General features: G+C 36.5%; 2 protein-coding genes and 1 non-coding gene across 3 annotated transcripts; all 3 read right to left on the bottom strand.

The window, feature by feature from the left end:
* Positions 1–12,000: 12,000 nt before the first annotated feature.
* Positions 12,001–12,107, bottom strand: LOC141597586 (small nucleolar RNA R71). The gene has a single exon (XR_012522814.1). It is a non-coding gene; the product is annotated as a small nucleolar RNA R71 (small nucleolar RNA).
* A 3,524-nt stretch (positions 12,108–15,631) lies between these two features.
* On the bottom strand, positions 15,632–16,102 carry LOC141595335 (uncharacterized). Its single transcript, XM_074415298.1, has one exon. The coding sequence runs from the start codon at positions 16,100–16,102 to the stop codon at positions 15,632–15,634; it is 471 nt and encodes a 156-aa protein (XP_074271399.1).
* A 1,039-nt stretch (positions 16,103–17,141) lies between these two features.
* LOC141595334 (uncharacterized) lies at positions 17,142–19,520 on the bottom strand. Its single transcript, XM_074415297.1, has 4 exons — positions 18,401–19,520; positions 17,776–17,926; positions 17,427–17,631; positions 17,142–17,318 (listed from the first exon to the last, which is right to left on the bottom strand). The coding sequence occupies exons 1-4, from the start codon at positions 19,518–19,520 to the stop codon at positions 17,142–17,144; spliced, it is 1,653 nt and encodes a 550-aa protein (XP_074271398.1).
* Positions 19,521–24,307: the final 4,787 nt, after the last annotated feature.

Below are 24,307 nucleotides of genomic sequence, written 5' to 3'. Positions count from 1 at the left end.
AATGAATATAAGTTATAATTAAAAATGAAAAGTAATAATAAATAATTGAATTGAATTATAATATTTTGATTAGGTGACGGTTGTGAAGGATTATAGTCGGATCGGATTGCTTTAATTATTTGGATTGCTTAAGCTGCTTAATTGGAATCGCTTGCCAGGTAGGGATAAATCCTACTCAACTTTTACTCGATAATGTTTGTTGGATGGTTTGTATTAAAGTGAATTGATCGTATGTGAGTTGTGTTGGTTGATATAGTCGTAATTGTTGGAAGAAAGATTTATATTGCATATGATTGGTTAATAATATCGTAACTGTTGGAAGGGAGAATTAATTTGTATATGTTGGTTTATATTGTGGTTGTTGGTTATCTCCTGTCGTAATTGTTGGATACCTCAGTTTTATACTGGGATGATGGATACCTCAACTTCGGTTGGGATGGTGAATACCTCAACTTCGGTTGGGATGGTGAATACTTCAACTTCGGTTGGAATGATGAATACCCCGGGCCAGGGATTGGCGGGATGAATGGGTGTTTCGGGTGATGAGCTCAGTTGTTTTGGCATTATATGTCATATCATTTCACTTTGACTTGTTGTTGGTTATTCCTACTCAACCATTGGTTGACGTGTTTGCTTCTGTGTCAAAATAAAATTGATGCCTGCTTTAATTGATGGCATCCTGTGGTGAACCATTTAATATTTCCGGTTAAATGGGGAGCAGATTTAAATAGCAGGTTTTGAGTTAGCTGGATATGGGGAGCTTGGGCGTGTGAGCTTTCGGACCTGCAGGAGTCTAGATCACAAATGTAGTTATATCACTTATTTAATTTCCGCTGCGAGTTGTATTTATTTTTATATTAAGTTTTAGTTGATTAAGTTGTAATAAACATGTAATCATTAAAGTTTTAATTTAAAGTACTTTGGTGAGTTGGACTTTGTTATTCACTACCTCGGGAAACCGAGATGGTAACAATCCTATTTATTGGGAATGTCTAGCTAAAGGCTCCTAAATAAATGGGGGTGTTACAAAGTGGTATCAGAGCAAAACGATCCTCAGGCCTAATCAATGAATAATAATGAACTTAGGATGTGTCTAAATAAAATGAACCCCGGGTAGAAACTGTTAGGAGCCCCTCTTAGTGCGGTTAAGAAGGATCCCTTAATTCGTACCATGGCCCTCTCAGTTTTGAACCGGGAACCCTGAGAGAATACTTGAGAGTGTGGGGTAATTTAAAATGAATATTGTTTATTTTACCTTGTAAGTTTTGTTTGCCTTGTTTGAATATTGTTATCATTGATGATTGTGGTTACGGGGACATAACTTGCTTCTAGGAAGAGGAGATGTGATATGATTTTAAGCATTGGTATATGTGTATGGTTATAGAAAAGTGTGATGGTATGTATTTGGGGCAGGCATAGTTGTGATTAATATGTGAAGCGTGATGGGTATAAGTGAAATTGTGAAGAATGTGATTTTGGTTGATTTCTCGACATTTTATCCTTGATGGTTTTGGCTGTCATTGACTGTCAGTTTAAAATTCTTGCCCGACAGTTTTATGTGTGATACCTTTGTGAGTTAGCTTTCATATGCCACTGGTTTCATGTTCAAATAATATACTGTTTAGGAGAAATAAATATTTTAGTGGACAGTAGTCGAAATGTTCCTGTACAGTGATGTTTTCGCGCCATGTTTTTGTAAAATTTGTCATTTAAAAACTACGTAATTAATTGTTATAATTCCAACGCCACTGTTTAATAGACTCATGAATGTTTCTAAATTGGTAAGCCACGTTTTAAGAAAATATTTTGACAATTTATGGTGATTTTTACAAGTTAACCTAAGTTTCTGACAAGTTGCTGTAAAATTTCCGTTTCGACCAAGTAGCTTGTAAAATGCATTATAAATTAATCATTTGAATTTTTAACTTGATTCTTTTTCTCATGGTTTATTAACTTTCTGTATTTTTTTTCTAAAAATTATATGTTCTCAATAAGTAGTTATGCTATTATATATTAATGATTGTTAGGAGTGATACCATGTTTTCCTAGCCTTGAAGATTGTTCGAAGTTATAACATGTAAAATGTATAACAAGTTTTGTTTTTGATCTCTTGAACGTTATATTTGATGTTGTCAATTATGTGAAGTAGAATAATATGTCTAGTGATATGCGGAATGTGTTGCCCTAAGCCATATATATGTTCACGATAATTGCATCCATGTTTAAGTTAGATATCATTATTAAGAAAAGACTAAACAATTGTCTTTATTTTGTTATAGATTGTTATTTATCTTGGCAACGTTTTCGTCGGTAGTTAAGTGAAGTAGTTGAGTTTAAATAAAGTTAGTTCGAGTATACTGTATGTTGTGGTTTTGCTATTTAGAACTAAATCAAAGATTTTGTTATTCATTTAGTCATTAATGGGTATTGTGTTGGAAATAAAAGTTGTTTTATATTACAATGTGTGTTTCATGTTTTATATTATAATAATGATTTGGTTGTTCCATTTGTTTGATATTCCGAACTTCGAGGACGAAGTTAATTTTTAGGGGGAAGGAATGTGATACTACGAATATTATGAATTGTTGTTGTGATACCTTGTGATGCGATTGGTATGGATAATGATCGTAAATGGATGATGGTGTTGAAAGATGCTTAGTTGTAAGAATGTTTATAAATGTTGTGGTGGTAGTTGTGGGCGAACTTCGGGACGAAGTTCATTTTAAGGGGGGAAGACTGTAATACTCCGTATTTTAATAATAATTTATAAGGATAATTTATGTAATTTAATGAGTGATTAAAGGACATTTCTAATAATAAATACAAGTAAGACGTTAATTAAATAATAAATTAATAATTCAAGTCGGGAATTGGGTTTGGCTAATATTTGTGCTTTGGGCCGTGTGCTATCATTATATGGGCCTAAAATTATTTAATTGGTATGAGTATAGTCGGGATTTGTATCGGAAATTAATGATAATATAACAAGGAGATAATAATATATAAAGGTAATTATAATTATAATAATAAAAATAAAGTTATGGCAATAATAAATTAGTAAATATTATATGAGGAAATCATAGTGATGGTAGGATTAATAGTATATGATAAATAATAATGATATAATTATAATGACAATTTCTATATTAATTAGAATAAGGAAAGTTACATAGTTTCCTAATTGGCCTCGTATTCTCTAAATTTTACACTATAAATACCACCTCAAATCTGAGAAATAATTCACAAATTAAAAGAAGAAGCTTTAGGAGACGGAAGAGGAAGAAATTAACATTAGTCAATTAATCAACTCAAGGTAATTATTCATCTTAAATCAATTTATATTCTTTTCATGCAAGCATCTTTAGAACGATAGTATGACTTATATAGACCACCATAGGACTCGGGAATTGGACCTATAGCGACATTGGACTGCCAATTTTCTAACCTGACCATTGTTGACCGTCATTGACCGTGGGTAGGGTGGTGTTTAGGGCGGCTAAAAGTGGTCTGGTCGGGGGTTATACGGGTTTGGTTGTGGGTGATTAGAATGAGTAATTGAACCCGTAATTGACCTCGACTTGACCTGGGTATAGGGGGTTGTGATAAGGGAAGGTGGTAGGTCATATTGGTGGTGGCGGAATGGTGGCAGGTGGCTGTTTGCGGCGGTGGTGGTGAAAACAGGGGAGGAGAACGTGTTTGGGCAGCGGGTTTTTGGAGGGAGTTTTGGTGGTTGTAGGAGGTCTGGGTTAGGGTGATTTTTGATGGTTTTTGTCGAGCATGGATGGGTGAGTTGGTTGGTGGTTGTAGGCGGCAACATAGGTGGCGGTAGGTGGTGTTTTGGGACGGGTTTTGTGGGTGTGTCAGAGGAGTGTTGGTGGTGTCGGGTGGTTTAGGGCGTGGGTTTTATGGGTTGCTGGTGGTGGTGGAGCTGGTGTTTAGGGGAGAGTTGGGTGCGTGGGACTGCAGGCTGCTGGTGTCGGGCTTGGGCGGTGTGAGTGGTGGCTTGTGGTGGCGTGGAAGGAGGAGTTTAGGGGGGGGGGGGGTGTTTGTGACGGGTTTTACACGGTGTATAGTGGGGGGTGTGTTTATTTTGTAAGCGGGTTTTAATATCGTAACCTTTAATAATTAATAATAATAATTAAGTAATTAATTTGAATAATGAATATAAGTTATAATTAAAAATGAAAAGTAATAATAAATAATTGAATTGAATTATAATATTTTGATTAGGTGACGGTTGTGAAGGATTATAGTCGGATCGGATTGCTTTAATTATTTGGATTGCTTAAGCTGCTTAATTGGAATCGCTTGCCAGGTAGGGATAAATCCTACTCAACTTTTACTCGATAATGTTTGTTGGATGGTTTGTATTAAAGTGAATTGATCGTATGTGAGTTGTGTTGGTTGATATAGTCGTAATTGTTGGAAGGAAGATTTATATTGCATATGATTGGTTAATAATATCGTAACTGTTGGAAGGGAGAATTAATTTGTATATGTTGGTTTATATTGTGGTTGTTGGTTATCTCCAGTCGTAATTGTTGGATACCTCAGTTTTATACTGGGATGATGGATACCTCAACTTCGGTTGGGATGGTGAATACCTCAACTTCGGTTGGGATGGTGAATACTTCAACTTCGGTTGGAATGATGAATACCCCGGGCCAGGGATTGGCGGGATGAATGGGTGTTTCGGGTGATGAGCTCAGTTGTTTTGGCATTATATGTCATATCATTTCACTTTGACTTGTTGTTGGTTATTCTTACTCAACCATTGGTTGACGTGTTTGCTTCTGTGTCAAAATAAAATTGATGCCTGCTTTAATTGATGGCATCCTGTGGTGAACCATTTAATATTTCCGGTTAAATGGGGAGCAGATTTAAATAGCAGGTTTTGAGTTAGCTGGATATGGGGAGCTTGGGCGTGTGAGCTTTCGGACCTGCAGGAGTCTAGATCACAAATGTAGTTATATCACTTATTTAATTTCCGCTGCGAGTTGTATTTATTTTTATATTAAGTTTTAGTTGATTAAGTTGTAATAAACATGTAATCATTAAAGTTTTAATTTAAAGTACTTTGGTGAGTTGGACTTTGTTATTCACTACCTCGGGAAACCGAGATGGTAACAATCCTATTTATTGGGAATGTCTAGCTAAAGGCTCCTAAATAAATGGGGGTGTTACAACTATTGTGGAAAAACCTCTAGATATTCCAAGATAGCCATACAGGAAGTTATAACATATTACACATCAGACATTATTCGCCAAATGAATAACTCAGTACCTATAAAAATTACCACAATCACTTAATTTTTAAAGCTACATGCTACATCTGTATGGCTATTAATCTATAAAATTTTACGTTCTTCATTTAATTTAACAACTTTAGAAACTACACCAACTCTCTATCAGTTCCTACGGGGCGGGATTCCAATCTGAAATCTGGCCAAACATTAGCATACCTTCCCTAAATAAACCATCAACTCCCACAACTAACATGCCACTGCTGCCAGAGACTCAATACCACTTGATTATTGAGAGTATATATGATCTTGTTTAGGCATAATTCAATTGATAGCCATGCAATGGTGCTGTATCATATTGGTTTTCAGTTTACAACCTATAAGGAGTTAGACCAGAAGAAATGTAGATGTTACTTGTAGTATTTGAAGCAGCATGCTATTGTTGGAGCTTGTGTCCTCCACAAATTAGTGTGATAACATTTATAAATCTCTTATAGGTTCACAAGGGTATACTTCGTATTTTATCAGTTGATTAACGATTACTTAATAACGGTTGGCTTGCTAGAAAGTTTGACGTTATTATCATACTGATGGCGGTGATCAACTGGTCCCTAAAAGTCACACCTAAAGGATGTGTTTGAGATATGTGATTGTATGAAAATATAATCACATTGATGCCTGACTAAAAGGTTAGTCCAAGTATTTGACTAAACAGTTAGTCAATGTGTTGATGAGACGATTATTTAATACAATTAAATAATATTAGCTGAGACGAATTAACTGTCAATTCGTAAATTGAATATAATATGTTATATTTAATTAATGTATATAATGTTAGCTTGAACGAATTAAGATGTTAATTCGTAATTAAACGTAATCGGTTATATTTAATTAGCTAATTATAAATATGCGATATTTATAATTAAAGTATATATTATACATGATTGTCATTATAAATTATTACAGACCGGTATTAATAAATCGACTGCAAGCTGTTGTGTGTAGACTTATTAATACGGAATAAAATAAATGACAATTTATAATAATACACGTTTTTATACATTTCTGATAACAACTTAAAATAAGGAGATTTTTCTCCTTATCTGTTGTTGGAGCCACTCGGTCAAACCGAGTAAAAAGGAAAGAAAAAATCTCCCTTTTCTTTCTCTTATTTCGGTTATAATAAGAGAAAAGGGGATTCATTTTCTAACCTAATTCATTTTTGACCTAGCATTCTCTCATCAAACAAAAACACAACAAAACCCTAAAATTAATTAGTGAATTTTGGGGATCGATTCTAGCAAAATCAAAAGGGCATTTCTCATATCATCTTGGGTGCAACGATTAGGCGAATATCATTTTGATATTGTTCTTAGGCCGAATTTGCAAGGACCAAAAGTTGATTATTATTTCTCTTCTCTTTTGTTGATGTTATTTCGTTTATGACTAGTTATCATTTATATAATTTCGTTATAATCCTTATAATTAAAAGGGAAGCATACCGAAATTTCCCACAAGTGGTATCAGAGCCAAGGCCACGAAATTATTTTTTGATGATTTTCATAAATTGTTTTGAACAAAAAAAAAGAAGAAAAAAAAAATGGTGCGGCTGTTTTATAAAAAAAAAAAAAAATTGCCGATTTGTTGTTTTTTACAGCCGAATTTTTTTGTTTTGTTTTGTTGTTTTGATTCCATTTGATTTATTCATATTATTGTTTTAATAGGTTAAGATGATAATATAATGAATTTGTAGATGTGTTGATTTAATAAAAATTAAATTGATATGTAAATGGAATTGCTTTGTTTATGATGATAATTTGTTTTTGCTATATAGTTGTTGGCATACATGAGATTAAATTGTTGTTTAAAGAATCATGTTTCATTAATTTAAATGTTGATGATTATGCCAATCATGACCTAGTAGCAACTATAAACAAATTGTTCATATAAATGATGGTTTTTTGTTATTAGGGCATTATGCCGAGTGCAAAGAAAAAAAAGGTTTCTGTTTTTTTTCTTTCGGTTTTGTGCTTTTGCCGAGAAAAATAAAAAAAACTGTTTTGCTTCGGTTTTTCCAGAATTGCCGAGAAAAAAAAATTGGTTTCTGTTTTAATGTGAGATTAATTCATATTATAGGTTAATGTGAATTAAGATTGAAATTAATGTGAGTAATTGAGGAATTGTCACTTAATTTGATCATTTAAATAGGTGGTTTGGATAAATTAATCTATATAATTAAGGAATTATGTCTTGAATGTTTAATTTTTAGTTGATGCATTTTTATTTAGTTGAATGTTTTGTTGAATGGTTTAATTTACGTATTTTTGCAATCGGTTGTAATTTGTAATACCTAGTGTGGCCTTAGTTAAATTATGTTTTCGTAATGATGGAAACATAATTTTTAATGTAATTTGAGATCTCGTATCTCCGTTTGGTTTTCTTTAATTATTACGGTTTTGAAATTAGAATGTAAATAGGTTTATTATGTATTTTTAAATTGTAATTTTGAGAAGACTAAAGATGGAGATTGGATTGCTCACTTCCGCTACATGGACCAAGATGGAAGATCAAGACAAGCTTCTCGAGTCCAAGGATGGATTCCAAAGTTGTATTTATGTTCATTTTGGTAGATAGGCCACACTAGGACTTTATTTTGTTTTACGTTTTACCGTTCTTATTGCTTTTCATTCACATGATAGTTAGTGCATCATATTCCGCCTAAAACCAAACCACCTACTAAAATGCATGAAAATTGACTCATATAGGTTGAATGTTAGTTTTCATCGACATACAGATGTCACACTTTTAAGCCATCACCTTAGTTTGTTCATTCTCGCGTGCTAGATTATTAGTTCACTTAAAATGAATTAAAATAAAGTTGATGGGATCTTCCTCTAAAACTGAAATTGAGACTAGTCTTTATAAGGGCAAACAACTATGAATCCGTTCTTCGTCGGTAGGCATATAAGACCTTACTCTCCATATGACCCCTTCTACGTTGGGTAAGTAGTATGTGTTGACTTAGTTTACCTCAACATTATAATCCGAAGAGTTTCTCGTGATTATGATGGACTAAAGATAGAATTTACAGAAATTTATCGACCAAGAATTCTAACAGTAGAATTAGCCAAAAGGTTGGCTTATCAATTTACGGATAATTGAGTCTTGAGATCATTTATATAATTCTTGGAGGTAAATTGTATAAATGCTTGAGTCTTCGTGTTATAGCATTATTGCATTAGACTTATATCATAACGAGGAGTATGCTTATTATATTTATTCTTCTTTTCGCAGTGTAGAATACGTTTATTTTGATAATACTGTTACAACAAATGGCTGGAAATAACGAAATCCCAATGCCAAGTGCCACACTTGGACGCGAGTCATCGCTGAAAGCTTGCATGGACCACATGAATCAGTTCACACGTCTGAAAAATGACGGGTCCAACTTTGCGGACTGGGAGGCATCATTGCGGAATGCTGCCATTGCTGACGGTAAGCTCAAGTACTTAACTGAGCCAATACCGGTAAACCCAGGCCCTAATGCAAGAGTTAACGAGTCACTTGCTTATAGTGACTTCGTCATGGAAGCGGGTGCGATAAAGAACGTACTCATCTTTGCAATGGAAACCAATTTGCAGAGACGCTTCATTGCCCAAGGTGCAAACAAGATTTTCACCACGCTCATTAACGAGTTCTCAAAAGCACCGAGAATCGTTACTTATGAGTATACCTGTCGCTTCTTTGATGCAAAACTCCAGAAGGGCCAACCGGTTAGTCCACACATTCTTAACATGATTGAGAATGTCGAGAAATTGGAGGCACTTGATTGCAAAATCAGTGAGAGCATAGTCATTGACCGTATGCTTCATTCACTTCATGATGGTTTTGCCCTTTTCAGGGCAAATTACTACATGAATGACATGAAGAAAAGTCCTTATGAGCTACACTCACTTCTCGTACAGACCGAGAAGGATATGAAATTGAGTGGGAGCATGAAGCAAGATGTTCTCATGATTTCCAACAAGAATAAGGGTAAGGGCAAAGCTCCCGGCGACCTAACTGTAGGTAAGCCAAAGTTTAAGAAGCCAGGAAACGGTAAGAGTGGGCCTGGTGAGACTAGTGGCTCACAAGGTAAGGCAAAGAGCAAGGGCGGTGACATTGAGTGCCACCATTGTCACAAGACTGGACATTGGAGGAGGAACTGTCCCGTGTACCGTGAGGACATAAAAGCAGGCCGCGTCACTCCTGTTGGTATGTCATTGATGTGACCATAATTAGAGCATATTTAGTCCCCGAATTAGCTTTATTCCCATGCTTTTTAGTGCATATTTGGGTCATTTATTGTCTTTAGTCCTTTGTTTTGCATATTCTTTGAGGTTTTGTTTCCTTGGTAGGAAAGGAGTGCAAACCTTGCATTTTCATGGCAAAATGAAGCTAAATTGATTGAATTCAATGACCAAGCATCAAAGAGAAGACAAGATTAGAAGACCTTTGTACATACTATAGTAGATGGGCAATGATGAGAAAAGATCCTTGTATCCCCGAGGAAATACTCAAGGATTCTATGAAGAAAAAGGAAGAAAAGAAGAAAGAAAGTAGCTGTAAGACAATCCGAGCGGATTGTCCACAAGACGCCTGTCCAGCAAGGGCAATCCGAGCGTCTTCCCCCAGTGGAGGCCCGTCCCAAAACACCACAATCCGCCCGTCCACCCAAACAATCCGCCCGTCCAGAACACCCCCAATCCGCCCGTCCCGTGCCCTGGACGCTCGGATTGCTTGTCAGCCATTTCGTCTTCTATAAACTTCATGGAAGGATGCGCATATTTTTCTAAGACCGGCGAAAAGGAGACCGGAGTCTCCCTAGAGACCGGCGATTCCTCAAGGACTTAATCGTCATTTAAGCCCTTAGTAAACCCTAATTTATGTAACTAATCCCCACTATAAATACCCCATTAGTCTAATTAGAAGAGTATGTTCTTCTTAGCAATCTCTAGTGTAGTTAATATCAATCAAATCTCTCTTTAATCTTGTAATCAACATTTAATCAAGTCTTAATACAAGTTTCATTTCCTTAATCTCTCTCTTGTTCATCCTTTGTTTTGGGTAATTGAAGATTATTTGGGTTATTATTGGGAGATTGACAACCTTCCAATCAATCATCAAGTACTTCTATTATTCTTTGCTTTATTATTGGAATCATTAGTAGGTATAATTCTCTTAATCCCTTTTTAATTATTGTTAATTATCTTCATTTATTCATCATGTTTCACTTTGTTGGTATGATTGACAACCTTCCTAGCATGTTCAACATGATAATGAGTGAGTAGTTTCCTTAGCTAGGGTTAATGGGTAATTAGGGGAAACCAACATGGGGGATGATTCATGCTTACATTAATATGTTTTCATAGTTTATTTGCTTGCTTGTTGTGATCTCAACTTATGCACATGTTTGATAAAATGCGAGCCTATGAATCCTTGCATTTTTTACCCATCACCTATCTTTTCAATGAGACTTGTAAGACATAAATCAACCCGAGTCTCATTAGACCATGCATATAGTTGAGTAGGGAATATTAAGTCGACTTGTAGGTGTTGTACAATCTAATCGATTCGGCTCCGGGACCCAAACTTTCCTAGGATTGTAAGACATAAACCAACTCGATCCATCACAACAATAATTGCTTGCTTATAATTTGAGAATATGTTTGTATGATCAATTCCCATGAATCCCCTATGACCCCATGACACCCTAGTACCTTTTATCAATTGTTTACATCTCTTTTTAATCATCTTGCTTGTTTACTTTCATTGTTATTTAGTTTAGTGATCTTCTACTTCAAATCCCAAATTGTGACACCCCTAGACACCACTAGTTGCAATTGAAAATCTCATCTCAATTCCCGTCCCTTGGGATCCGACCTTTACTTGCCTCTTTACTAATTGTAGAGTTGTTTGTGGAGTTATAAATTGTGTTTTGGTCTAGGTGCTCCTAACTACAAGTACCGAAAACTAAACCTCCAAGTGAGTCCGACCAAAAAATGGCACCGTTGCCGGGGACGGTGTTAACTTGATTTAGATTTTCTTATATTGTTATTAGTTGTGTCTTCCTTTGCCTTGGGGAAGTAAAACTCCTCAAGGTTTGTTCTAATTATTTTCGAGTTGTTTGATATTTTGCATGTCTAGAATATCACAAGGTAACTTGTTACCCTTTGATAACGAAATTGAAAGGACTTTGACAAACAATAGAAGACTTGCTAGGAGAACTTTGAGAGGTATTGGTGAGGTTGTAGATATTCAACCAAACACTATTGAGTTCATCAACCCTTTTGCAAGAGAAGTTGAGGAGAACCTAACACAAAATCCAACATAAAATCAACCCACAATGCCTAAATTTTCATCACATTCCGTACCAACCGAGGAGAACCTACCTAATGTTACTCCCACACCACAACATTTAACCAGAAATTTCATTGCCAAATCCGCATTTATCCAATTAGTCGAAAGAAGCCAATTTGGGGGGATGCCTAGTGAAGACCCTCACTCTCACATGGAGACTTTTTGCGACTATTGTGATGCGATTTCTCAAACCGGTGTAACTCAAGACCAAATTCGATGGGTCTTATTTCCTTTTTCTCTAATTGGCACCGCAAAACAATGGTTGAAAGGCCTTGATAAGGCTACTCTCGGAATTGATTCTTGGAAGAAATTGGCTCTAGCTTTTTACAAAAAGTTCTATCCACCGGAAAAGACTAACATGCTAAGAGCTCAAATTACGGGCTTTAAGCAAAGAGATGAAGAATCTTTGTATGAAGCTTGGGAGCGATTCAAAGGAATTTGTCGCTCATGTCCTCATCATGGACTTAGCAAGTGGTTCTTGGTACAACAATTTTGGAACGGTCTTTATGAAGACTCAAGAAACATTCTCAACATGGGATCAAATGGAATGTTCACCGAAGTTGATGACAATCAAACTTGGAACAAGATTGAGGAAATGGCGGTCCATAATTCACAATATAGTAGACCTCGCAAGGCTACTAGAGGAGGAAAGCATGAAGTGGACTCTATTACTCAATTGGGTGCTCAACTTAGTGCTCACATTGATACCATCAATTTGAAGTTCGAAAAGGCTATGACTAGACTTGAAGAAGCCTCAAAATCACCAAAGCAACATGTTAATGCCATGACGGCATCTTCATCAATCCCAAGTGGGATATGTGAGAATTGTGGAACTTTGGGACATGACCAAAGTGAATGTAGGGGAATAAATGAACAAGTGAATGCTTTTCAAGCATACACGAGTGGTACCCCTTATTCAAACTATTACAATGAAAATACCAAATTCCACCCAAATCTCGCATACAAAAGCCAAAATGTTCAAAACCCTCAACTGGTTCGAGATGACTCAAAATCTCAGTCCAGGTTCGTCTTTACTCTTAATGGTGCTCCGGTCAGCTGGAAGAGTTCCAAACTGAGTGTTGTAGTAGATTCTACTACTGAATCCGAGTACTATGCCGCTTCGGAAGCAGCAAAGGAAGCTATATGGAAGCGTCAATTCTTACAAGGACTTACGATAGTTCCTAGTTCGAATGACCCGATCACCATCTATTGTGACAATAGAGGTGCCATCTTCCAGGCTAAGGAGCCTAAGTCTAGCAACAAGTCTAGACATGTACATCAGTAGGCTCACCTGATCCGTGATTACGTGGAGCAAGAGGAGATAGTGATTGACAAGATAACTTCGGATGATATCATCGAGGACCCTCTCACTAAACCGTTGAATTATGATAAGCATGAAGGGCACGTTATTTCCATGGGAATTAAACGTGTTCCTGAGTTGTAGTAGTTGATTATGGATTTGATACATTATCTTTTTCATATACTATTTATAACTTCATCGTTTTAATATAATATTTTGTTTTTCATGTGGATTGTACTGACAACATTGAACGCCACAAAGTGAACTGAATTACATTATATTTGTTTTGGTCCGTAATCGCCTACATGAGCTGATAACTCTGGCTATTATATTGTGCAGTCGATTGATGGTGGGTTCAACGAGCCATAAGTCAAACAGTTGGCAGATCGATCACAGATGCGAGTTATAACGATACCTCGTAGGACAATAAATTGTGACAACATAATGGAGTCCTAAATGTTTAAAAACATTCGGTGCCAGGTCGTGGATTGGACGTCCATTGTGTTCCTAGAGTCGATTCTTTTGACTATCGACTGTCTCTTGAGATTAAGGCAGTTTTTGGGTTACTTTGGTTTCTTTCTCATGGTCTGCCGTAACAGGAGACTAAGTAGATTTTTTCTGGGTCATTTCATACTGTGCTTATATCTGCAGGATTCGAGTTGAAGAATATATCCAACCTTTATCAGGTTTAGTTATTTCTCAGGGCCACTCGAGGAGTTGTAACTGAAATGCATGGCCATGCTCGAATGATGATTCGTTTATCAGTTAAGTTACTCTCTAGTCGGGAAAAACACTCTTGATATTGATCACTTGTAAAATACGACCTTTGTGAATACGGATTTTGCAAATTGTTTTACATTGAGTGGGAGAAATTTTAGGATATGAGAATCGGTTATCGCACATACACTTGTGAGGACAAGTGGGAGTTTGTTGGAGCTTGTGTCCTCCACAAATTAGTGTGATAACATTTATAAATCTCTTATAGGTTCACAAGGGTATACTTTGTATTTTATCAGTTGATTAACGATTACTTAATAACGGTTGGCTTGCTAGAAAGTTTGACGTTATTATCATACTGATGGCGGTGATCAACTGGTCCCTAAAAGTCACACCTAAAGGATGTGTTTGAGAGATGTGATTGTATGAAAATATAATCACATTGATGCCTGACTAAAAGGTTAGTTCAAGTATTTGACTAAACAGTTAGTCAATGTGTTGATGAGACGATTATTTAATACAATTAAATAATATTAGCTGAGACGAATTAACTGTCAATTCGTAAATTGAATATAATATGTTATATTTAATTAATGTATATAATGCTAGCTTGCACGAATTAAGATGTTAATTCGTAATTAAACGTAATCGGTTATATTTAAATAGCTAATTATAAATATGCGATATTTATAGTTAAAGTATATATTATACATGATTGTCATTATAAATTATTACAGACCGGTATTAATAAATCGACTGCAAGCTGTTGTGTGTAGACGTATTAATACGGAATAAAATAAATGACAATTTATAATAATACACATTTTTATACATTTCTGATAACAACTTAAAATAAGGAGATTTTTCTCCTTATTTGTTGTTGGAGCCACTCGGTCAAACCGAGTAAAAAGGAAAGAAAAAATCTCCCTTTTCTTTCTCTTATTTCGGTTATAATAAGAGAAAAGGGATTCATTTTCTAACCTAATTCATTTTTGACCTAGCATTCTCTCATCAAACAAAAACACAACAAAACCCTAAAATTAATTAGTGAATTTTGGGGATCGATTCTAGCAAAATCAAAAGGGCATTTCTCATATCATCTTAGGTGCAACGATTAGGCGAATATCATTTTGATATTGTTCTTAGGCCGAATTTGCAAGGACCAAAGGTTGATTATTATTTCTCTTCTCTTTTGTTGATGTTATTTCGTTTATGACTAGTTATCATTTATATAATTTCGTTATAATCCTTATAATTAAAAGGGAAGCATACCGAAATTTCCCACAGCTATGTTATTATCTATTTGTTTTCACAAGTGGGATTACAGTCTTGTCCAAAATCTGCAGACTATTTTCGTTGGGTTGTTAACTTTTCAGAGTTCATCAAATATTTCTATGTAAACGACATTTTTGGTTTCCTCCTCGCTCATTTCTATGTCCTTTCGTGGACTGTATATTTTCAACCCCTTGCGAGAGGTGACTCGTGATACTGCAACATACAGTTGTCCGTGGCTGAAAACAGGTTCAGGTAAATAAACACCTACTTGCTCAAATGTCTGCCCTTGACTTTTGTTAATCGTCATTGCGAAACAAACCCTAATAGTGAACTGCATCCTCTTTATTGTAAAGGGCCATTTAGTTTCCGTTGGAGTCATTTCTATTCGTGGAATTGCAACCAATGTACCGACATTAGTCCCCGTGATAACTTTGGCCTCCAATGTACGTGATCGTATACGTACAACAATCAGTCTAGTTCCATTTCACATGCCGGCAGCTTGGTTTATGTTCCTCATCAATATTATTGGGCATCCAACCTTCAAATGTATCTCGTGGTTTGGTAAGCCTTGAAACCAAAGGGAGTTCAAAAATTCCGTTGGGTATAAATTCTCCATGTTCCCTCCGTTAGTGAGTGGACAAATTCTATTCGCACTTTTTGCAATTACCTCGTCACCTGGTATTAGTCGGAGAATTTATCAGTTAATCTCATCGACCAACTCGTTTTTGGGAGCCAAAATTGCTCTACCTTGCAAATAATTGGGGTTCGTGTAGTTGTTAAGGAGTGCAGGGTAAATTGAACTGACAACTGTGCCGATGGGATCATTTGTAGTCGGTAGTAACAGATCTCTTGATATTCCAATCCATGTTTTCTCGTCCTCCCCTTCCTTTGTATTTGCCGGAATATTACCATCGCCAATATCAAGAACCCATTTTGCAAAATCTTCCAATTCTTCAACCTCATTATTATCTTTGTCTTTCATAAGTCTCATATTCTTTTGCAGCTTAAAGACCACACAGTGTGGCCATATCTGTGCTGATTTGCTTATTGAAGCATCCACGACGTTTGCCCGTCCCTTCCCTGGAATGACTGGGAGTATTTGTCTAAAACCTCCACCTAGCACAACAGTTTTACTTCCAAAGATTTTTTTCCTTTGCCTCAGGGTCATCTAGTTGCATGATATCATGAAAGGCTCTGTCAACGGCCTCAAAATCATGACGGTGTACCATTGGTGCCTCGTCCCATATAATCAGAGAAGCTTCTCTAATCAAGTGTGCGAGATCTATTCCTTGTTCTATTCTGCAACTTGTTGTGTCGGTTAGTTTTATTGGTATTACGAACGTAGAGTGGGTTGTCCTACCGGATATCAACAGTAATGCTGTAATTCCAGAGGAGGCTACTGCAAGAACAATAAGTCCTTCAGATCGTATCCTAGATATGAGTGCTACCCAAAGGTATGTCTTACCTGTACCTCCGCTTCTATACACGAAGAAGAGGCCACCAGTTTTTTGGTGAACTACATTTAAGACACTGTCATACACTTTTCTTTGATCAGTATTCAACCCAGTTTAAAATTGTTCAGCTTGTACTGCCATTTCCTCAGCATCATAATTTTGTTCCTCTAGTAGTATCCTATTCCCACAATTCTTTATCAAGGATTTATCTGGGGTTGGAAAGTCTGCATATTGTTTTAAGCTACGGCCACTTCTGTTGAGAATGATTTCAAGTTCCAACAGAGCGTAGTTTTGGATTTGTCCATCATTTAGTTTCACATCTCTGTACCCGAGACGCCTTTACTGTCTAGGTAGAATGTCGTCTGACAAATCTTTCCCATGTGCAAGCCATAACTGCTTTGGGCCTGTCACCTCACAGAATAATAGCAATGTTGCAAACATTTCTCGCAGTTGTTGAGCAGTTGCCCAGCTGACTATTTCATTCAAGGCAATATCCCATTCATCATCTCCGTCTAATAGGCCAAGAGCATTGCAAGCTGATTTATATGTAGGGTGAACGACTTTGTCAACAGTGCGAAGATCTGCAAAGCATTTTTCCCCCTTCACGATGTTCAGTAGTAGCCGTATGTAATACGACTCTCCGGAATTTGGATTAGCAAAGTACATCCTTCCGATTTTGAATCCCTTCTGCCGTCTTGTCCATATTTTTCTGTTATTGTCCCAAACCCATTTAGTCGGGAATTCAGCGTATGTTTACAGGCATGTATCCTCGTGTTTTTGGTTAGTAGTCATCCACTCGGTAAGGGTGGTTCTTGCATCTCCCACTCTGTTTAGGACGTCATCAGGCGCCTCTGAATCATCAAAGAAGACATCTTGCTCAGTTTCTAAGTGATACGTCAAGCGCTGGACGGGTGGTTGCTTATATTGGATCTGAAATGCAAACATCCTCCAACATGCTTCAGATGCTCAGACATATCTGCATTTAAGGAATGTTTCAATTTCATCAACTGGCCGTGCATTCATATTTCCATCATTTACATTATGGCGGACTTCTTGTACATTTGCATGGGCCATGTCCGGTCCTTTAGACATATACTTGAATAGATATTTCACGGATTTGTGTTTGTTACACCATTCCACGTTCAAGTGTGCTTGGTATTTCACTAATAGGTCTAGGTTGTGATGGACCACTGATCTGTTATCAAGCGTATGCTTATTCTTCTCAGCTTCTCTGCCATATTTTCTTCAACAGTATACAGGGTAGCCATCATCACTAACAGATGTTTAGGGGCAAAAATCTCTCGGGTAATACTTTGAGCACTTCCCAGCAATCATACAGGGGCAACTCGTGTAAGCTTCTCTAGAAGGGCCATGCAGCATGAATTACACCACTGCCTCATATCCAGTTGGATCTTTAGCTTTATCCAGTAATTTGGCGCTAATGATTTTATCAATATACGATGGGTCAGTTTGCTTACTTTCAGGTCGCAAAAATAAGCATATGTGTGTATGCGGAAACCCTCTCTTCTGTAACTCCACTGTATAAATAACTGGGTAGCATTAACAAAGTTAGTGGTATTAAATTATTTAAAACACACTTTCTCCACATAGACGATCCAATTTTTGTTTAGGAAAAGGGAAGCGGGATAAAGCCGATCAAGTTTTAAATAGGGTTGGACGAAAACTAATAAGCCTGGGAAATAATTGAAATACTGCTTTATCCGGGTGTCCGAGTGGTTTCTTTTGAAATATATGGGTTAGTTTGTTGAACTTAATTTCATCTGTCCAAAATAAGAGTGTTTGTGTATGCTGCAGGCATGTGGGACTCTAGTATAGAACTAACAGAGGAAAATGAACTAAGTTAGTAAATAGGGTAGACGTCTTTTGCTTACGGTGTCGTTGATATTTAGTTGTTGTAACTTTTTTAATAAAATTTGTACAACTGCTACAATATGGTATATAATGTGATGAGAATAAGAGGTATTACATATAACTGATGATATATATGATACCTGCGAGAGTTTCACCAAAGAAAGCTCTTTTCGTCAAGTCTAGCATGAGTTCGTCTAGATTAATTTTGAACACTCTCGCAAGGATGTCGGGATGATCCTCCGGCCGTTGTCCGGGGATAGATTTTAGGAATTCCGAGATCTCCTCCCATTTTGGGTTGCACGTGAAAGTGATGAACAAATCAGGAGGGCCTGTCCATCGGCATATAGCCAGGCCATCTTGGTATAGTTGGAAGAGATTTCTGAAACAGTTTGGATAAGATGGTGGAAGAATTATGCGTTGGCCAATTGAAGTAGGTGTTACTTCTCCAGCGGCTACTGCATCGGTTAGCCCACAGAGCGAATATTTCCTAATTGTTTTTTGGTTGTGTCGGACATAATCCAACCGAGTCTCCTCAACACATGTAAATGCGTCGCACATGAACTGTTGCCTTAACCTCCCACACACTACGCAAATCCCGTCAGTAAGTTCCCCATCTTTCCACCGTTCTTGAAACCTATAAGCGTAATACTCGCGCATTGTAACGGTTTTCCTTTTCTTTCTGCTAGTAGTTGATGCATCTAAATGCTCTCTCCTTAGTCTATACCCGTCCTCACCGTATGGGAAAATTAATGGGTACTGCATTGCCATAAATTTTGGGTGAAGTTCAGAGATTCGTTGAAGCCCACTTGTGCGTTCTTGGATTACGATATCTTGGGCACCTTTTTCAGTTTCTCTGCAACCAATTATATGGGCAACAAACTCATCCCCTGTTGGGGGATTAGATTGTCTGTCGTCTTTGCTACGGCCAGCACGGAGTCGTAGTTGTACAGGTTCTAGATCCACGTCAGACATCCGTTCTCTAGCCATTTTGCAGAATTTTGCAATGTCGTTGTGTTCGTACATCATCTGGGATAGGCTTTCAACAATGTCCGGTTGTAGGTTGTTTTTCCCTTCGCCACTTAAGGATGTCACCCGGTTTGTTAATTCATTTTCTGTGTCTTGGAAGTATAATTTCATGAACAATGGTTGTTTACCTACTGGAGGTAGGAGGGAGCCAATACTATGGTGGTTTTGGCCACCAAGTCTATAGCAATAAGGCGCACCACCTTTGTTCACAGCGTTGTCGACCCTGCTACCCATGGATGTGAATGCGTATATAGTTTTGTACGAGCGGATCAACTTTTTGATTTCGGTGCAGCGTGGCCCCCCAACGGATCTAATAAACTTTTCAATAGTTCAGGTGGTTCTTTGAGTAGTGTAAGTTTGACTTTCCCCTTCTGGCAGCATATAGCAAACTTTGGCCCCTTTTTTTTGGGTGTCTCGCCTACAGCTTCTTCTTTCCAGACCACGGTGTCACAGAACTCACAAAGTCCAGTTGGCGGTCCGAAGCACCAAGATTTTAAAAGTTTCCTTGTTAGTTGGATATAGTTAATATATCATTTTTGTTGCTTGGTTAATTTACTATGACTAAGGAGAATCAGATGAATGGTTACCTCATTGGTTTAGCAATAACTAATGTTGTAGTTTATTATAAACTAAAATAAATATTGAAATAAAATAAACAAATGAAAGGACGGGGAATTTTCTATGAATGCTTAATGAAGTCATGGAAAAGGAACAGAATGATCCTTTTTTCCTCAATCCAAATTTAAATCCTTTAAAAATAGAGAACATAGAAGTTAAATAATCCAACTTTATTCCTTCCTTCCCCCTCTCTTGCTACAACATTCATCCAATCAAACCTTTAAATGCAAGAATATGGCCATGGAATCATGTTAGAATTATGCACTATTGGAGTTCCTAAGCTATCAACCCCATTGCCAAAAAATTAATGAACTAACACACCTAAGTCAATATTCCAATATCCTTTTGCCTACCCTAGCTACCTCGCCAGAATATCTGCCTCTGATTGTACTACCTTGGTGATCAGTCAGCGGCCATAAAGATTAACGCAGTCATGAGTACTCACACTTAACTGTTACTGTTATAGGTCGGTGTTCCCCTAGGCTCAAAAGAGTAGGAGATAGTGCAGGGAAAATAACATACTTGTATTCGAGGTGCTCGATGTCTGGTTGAGGTCAGAAATTGCATCTGCGGGTCCCGATTTTTGCGAAAAAATTAATTAAAGTGATTTGGTAGTCAGAGTAGCTCACTGACTCACTTACTAAGGTTGGTAATTGTTGAAGATTATACCTCCTGCGATTATATAGGGTCGTAAGACTTCTGTTGTCTCGGAGGCGATCTCTGTGACATAATGTTGTGAGTTTGCAGGAAGTTTAGCCTTACGTGGGCGGCCAATCCGACGATGACTGAGTCCTTTCTGGTGACTACCTGTTTAATTTAAGGAGCATAGAAAAACAACGGTGAGTGAATGGGTTAAGGTACAACAGTCTTTACTAAATGTTTGGTGCCAAAGGGGCCGGGATAAATAAAGTAGAGCGTACTTGTAGCGTTCTTCGTGGTCGGTGAGGAAGGTGGTTGGCCATGCGTAGGGGCGGTATAGTTCTCAGCACCAGCTGTGTTTTGTTATTAAAAAAAAATGTACCCATTAACTGGCAAAAGTGAATTGTCACGCGTAAATATATTTTAGTCACTTACCTGTTTCATTCATGTCAGCTATGGAATTCACAGCTGGTTCAGTGCCGCAGTAAACAGGTTTGTCAACAGGTACACTTGTTCTAACGCGTGGTCGACCTCTCTTACGGGGTCTACAATCCGGGTCATGAGCGTCTTTGTTTTGGTTTACTGAGCTGATATTTGGATTGACTGGGGTTCTTGGTGCCATGTCGCAGGTCGATTGCCTCAAGGGTGGGAGGTGGGAGGAGTTATCGGTTTCCAGGGGGTGTCTTGGTTCAATGTGCATGGGGTCGACAGTGGCAATTGTTGCACAAAATTTGTATTACCAGGGTGGTTTGGTGACTGGTACATAATCTATAACAAATTATTAAATCTGTGAGAAAAGCGTACTTGGATATAGGTCGCACATTACAGCAGCCGGGGGTAACATGTCAGGGATGAAGGGATCTAAAATGTCTGCAGACCTTGGTTTTCGTGGACGACCTCTTTTACAGTAACTTTGTTCCATTACAATTCTGCCTGAAAAATTATAGACGAAAAAATGATTCAATTTCATTCCGCATATTATATATCATTTTCCTTGCATTAGGAAACTAAACAAACACGACCATCATATTTTTTTCTCATTTTGCTTTTTTCCGTATTCCCTTGTTAAATTGATTACCCTGTCCTTTACCATATCTAACCTCATTTCAGATTTATAATGACTACTGATTTAACCTACTCAATTGTGCCTGTAAAGTGAAAAGATCACTAAATTCAACCAAAAGGGTACTTTCGGCAATTTGGCAGTTTTTTCTTATAAACCTGTATTTTGACATAAAATTGTCCAACTCAACTGTGATAGTAATTCAACCTTTATTAGCACCAATCAAAACCAAAACTGCTACAAGTATTAGATTAAATGCTTAAGAGATCAGGCTACCAACTCACCTACAACCTTCCTATAAGTATGAAATTGGCCTGAAAGAGACCGCCTTTATTAGTAGGTATCAGCTCCAAGGTTGGTGACAGGAACAAACGCTACTACAGTTCCCAATTTCTATTACACCTGCAATGACATTAGATGATCTTCCGTCAACAATCATGATAATCAGATGCACTAAGTTGCATAAGTTTATTACCAAGCATTATGCTTCGCCTCGTAGCCGAATGTATGTTATGTAGGCTGATGTATATATACATATCATTAAGCTTCTAATTTCTTGGACATCATATCATTCTATTTCGTATTATCTCTCTTCTTTATTTTTTTTTCCGTATTTGTCTGTTACAATGATGACCCTATCCTTAACCAACTCTTACCTCATTTCAGATTTTCAATAAGTACTCATTTAGCATGCTGAAAAGGGCATGTAAAGTGCAAAGATCAGTTAATTCAACCAAAGGAGGAGTTTCAGCAATTTGGTTGATTTTTCTTATAAAACTGGATTTGCGGCATGAAATTGTCCAACTCAGCTGTGCTGGTAATTCATCTTTTATATGCAGCAGAAAACACATATAAGTTTGCGACTTTAATTTAGCGTAAGTCAAATTAAAAGTACCACAAAATTACAATAACAAAATGATAATAAGCAGTTTACATGTCTATATGATAGACCAAACAAAGGAAGGCAGAGTACTAACCCGCTACAAGTTCGAAAGAGGAATCCGACCCGTTTGAAGCTAAAACAACGACTATAGAACTGGAAATATGTAGAAACATCAAAGTAGTAGTACCTTAGTTTTTTTTCCCGGAATCCATATCCAACGACGTTCGAAATTATTGGAGTCAATTATTCCCAGGCTGACCTTGTTTGGAATTTGTGGCACGACAACAAATTAAAGCTAAATACAATAAAGCAGTGAAAGTAAACAGTAAGCAACACGAAAGGCAATCGTCAAATTGTATACAACGATCAAACACACTACAAGTCGTGTGTTCCAAATGGTGGATAAACATACCTGTGGCATATAATATGAACAGACTCACTATTTCTCCAGTAATAATAAAAACCCGTTTCCCTGAAAAAATCCAATAACAAAAGAGGGATATTCACAGTTATTCACAATCACAGTTACTAATTCAACAACAAATGGTTATTTGTTCCATTGCGATTCTGCCTGAAAACGTCTGAAGACCTTGTTGATTTTGAAATAGGAGAGTTGGTTATTGATTTTGATTTCAATACGGATATGACTATCAATCAATTTGAATATAAAAGAGATGAAAGATTGGGGAATAATGTTGTAATTTTATGGTGAACAATGGTGATTTCAGTTTCGGACAAAGGTATACGAAGAGAGTGAAGATTAAGGTTCGATTTTCGTACTGTTTTTTGAATCTTAATAATTGTAATTCTAATGAATTTGGCAACCAAGCAATTATAATTAGTAGGCACTCAATACGGGCTTTCAATTTGATTTAACGGTTGCACTGAAGTTAACTGAGGAGGGAGATGAAGGAACAGAGCTGGTTTGTTATCCTTTCTTTCTTAAGGCGGTTGTTTTTTTTTCCTGTCTTTCTTAAGAGGTAGGAAACATAGAGTGGAAGTTGACGCGTACAACATGTGGGGTAATCGAACTCCAGCTGGCTTTTTCTAGTCCTATGTGGATTTGTCCGCGTGGCGTTTATTAGCCATTTTAGATGAGGCTTTTAATTATATTTATAGATGGATGAGTCGGGAAGACGAATTGGACCGAATATTTGGAACATAATAATAATAATAATAATAATAATAATAATAATAATAATAATAATAATAATAGTAGTAGTAGTAGTAATAATAATAATAATAATAATAATAATAATAATAATAATAATAATAATAATAATAATAATAATAATAATAATAATAATAATAATAATAATAATAATATTAATAATAATATTAATAATAATATTAATAATAATAATAATACTAATAATACTAATAATACTAATAATAATACTAATACTAATAATAATAATAATACTAATACTAATAATAATAATAATAATAATAATAATAATAATAATAACAACAACAATAATAATAATAATAATAATAATAATAATAATAATAATAATACTAATACTAATAATAATAATAATAATAATAATAATAATAATAATAATAATAATAATAATAATAATAATAATAATAATAATAATAATAATAATAATAATAATAGTACGACCCTCTCTCTAAAATCTCTCTAAAAATCCTCTCAAAAATTGCGACGGTAACCTAGCTTTCGCAACTATGGCCCGGGGCCGGCCGCCAAGGACGGTGGAACCCCCTATTCCATCTCTGTTCCCGTGAACGACTCAACTGTGGAGAAAGAGGTCTTGTTGAACCGTACCGACGGGTGCTGTCTTGAATGATTAT

Source organism: Silene latifolia, chromosome 8 (assembly GCF_048544455.1).
Source record: "Silene latifolia isolate original U9 population chromosome 8, ASM4854445v1, whole genome shotgun sequence".
Lineage (NCBI taxonomy): Eukaryota > Viridiplantae > Streptophyta > Magnoliopsida > Caryophyllales > Caryophyllaceae > Silene > Silene latifolia.
The sequence above is the reverse complement of the archived record's forward strand: the minus strand, read 5'-3'. Positions and strand labels throughout refer to the sequence as shown.

Coding starts and splice junctions, on each gene's coding strand:
- LOC141595334 (XM_074415297.1), bottom strand. CDS start 19,520: ATGGGTAGCAGGGTCGACAACGCTGTGAACAAAGGTGGTGCGCCTTAT. Junction 17,927..18,400: donor CTTTGGTGAAACTCTCGCAG/GTATCATATATA, acceptor TTATTTATACAG/TGGAGTTACAGAAGAGAGGG. Junction 17,632..17,775: donor ACTGGATATGAGGCAGTGGT/GTAATTCATGCT, acceptor ATACTGTTGAAG/AAAATATGGCAGAGAAGCTG.
- LOC141595335 (XM_074415298.1), bottom strand. CDS start 16,102: ATGACCCTGAGGCAAAGGAAAAAAATCTTTGGAAGTAAAACTGTTGTG.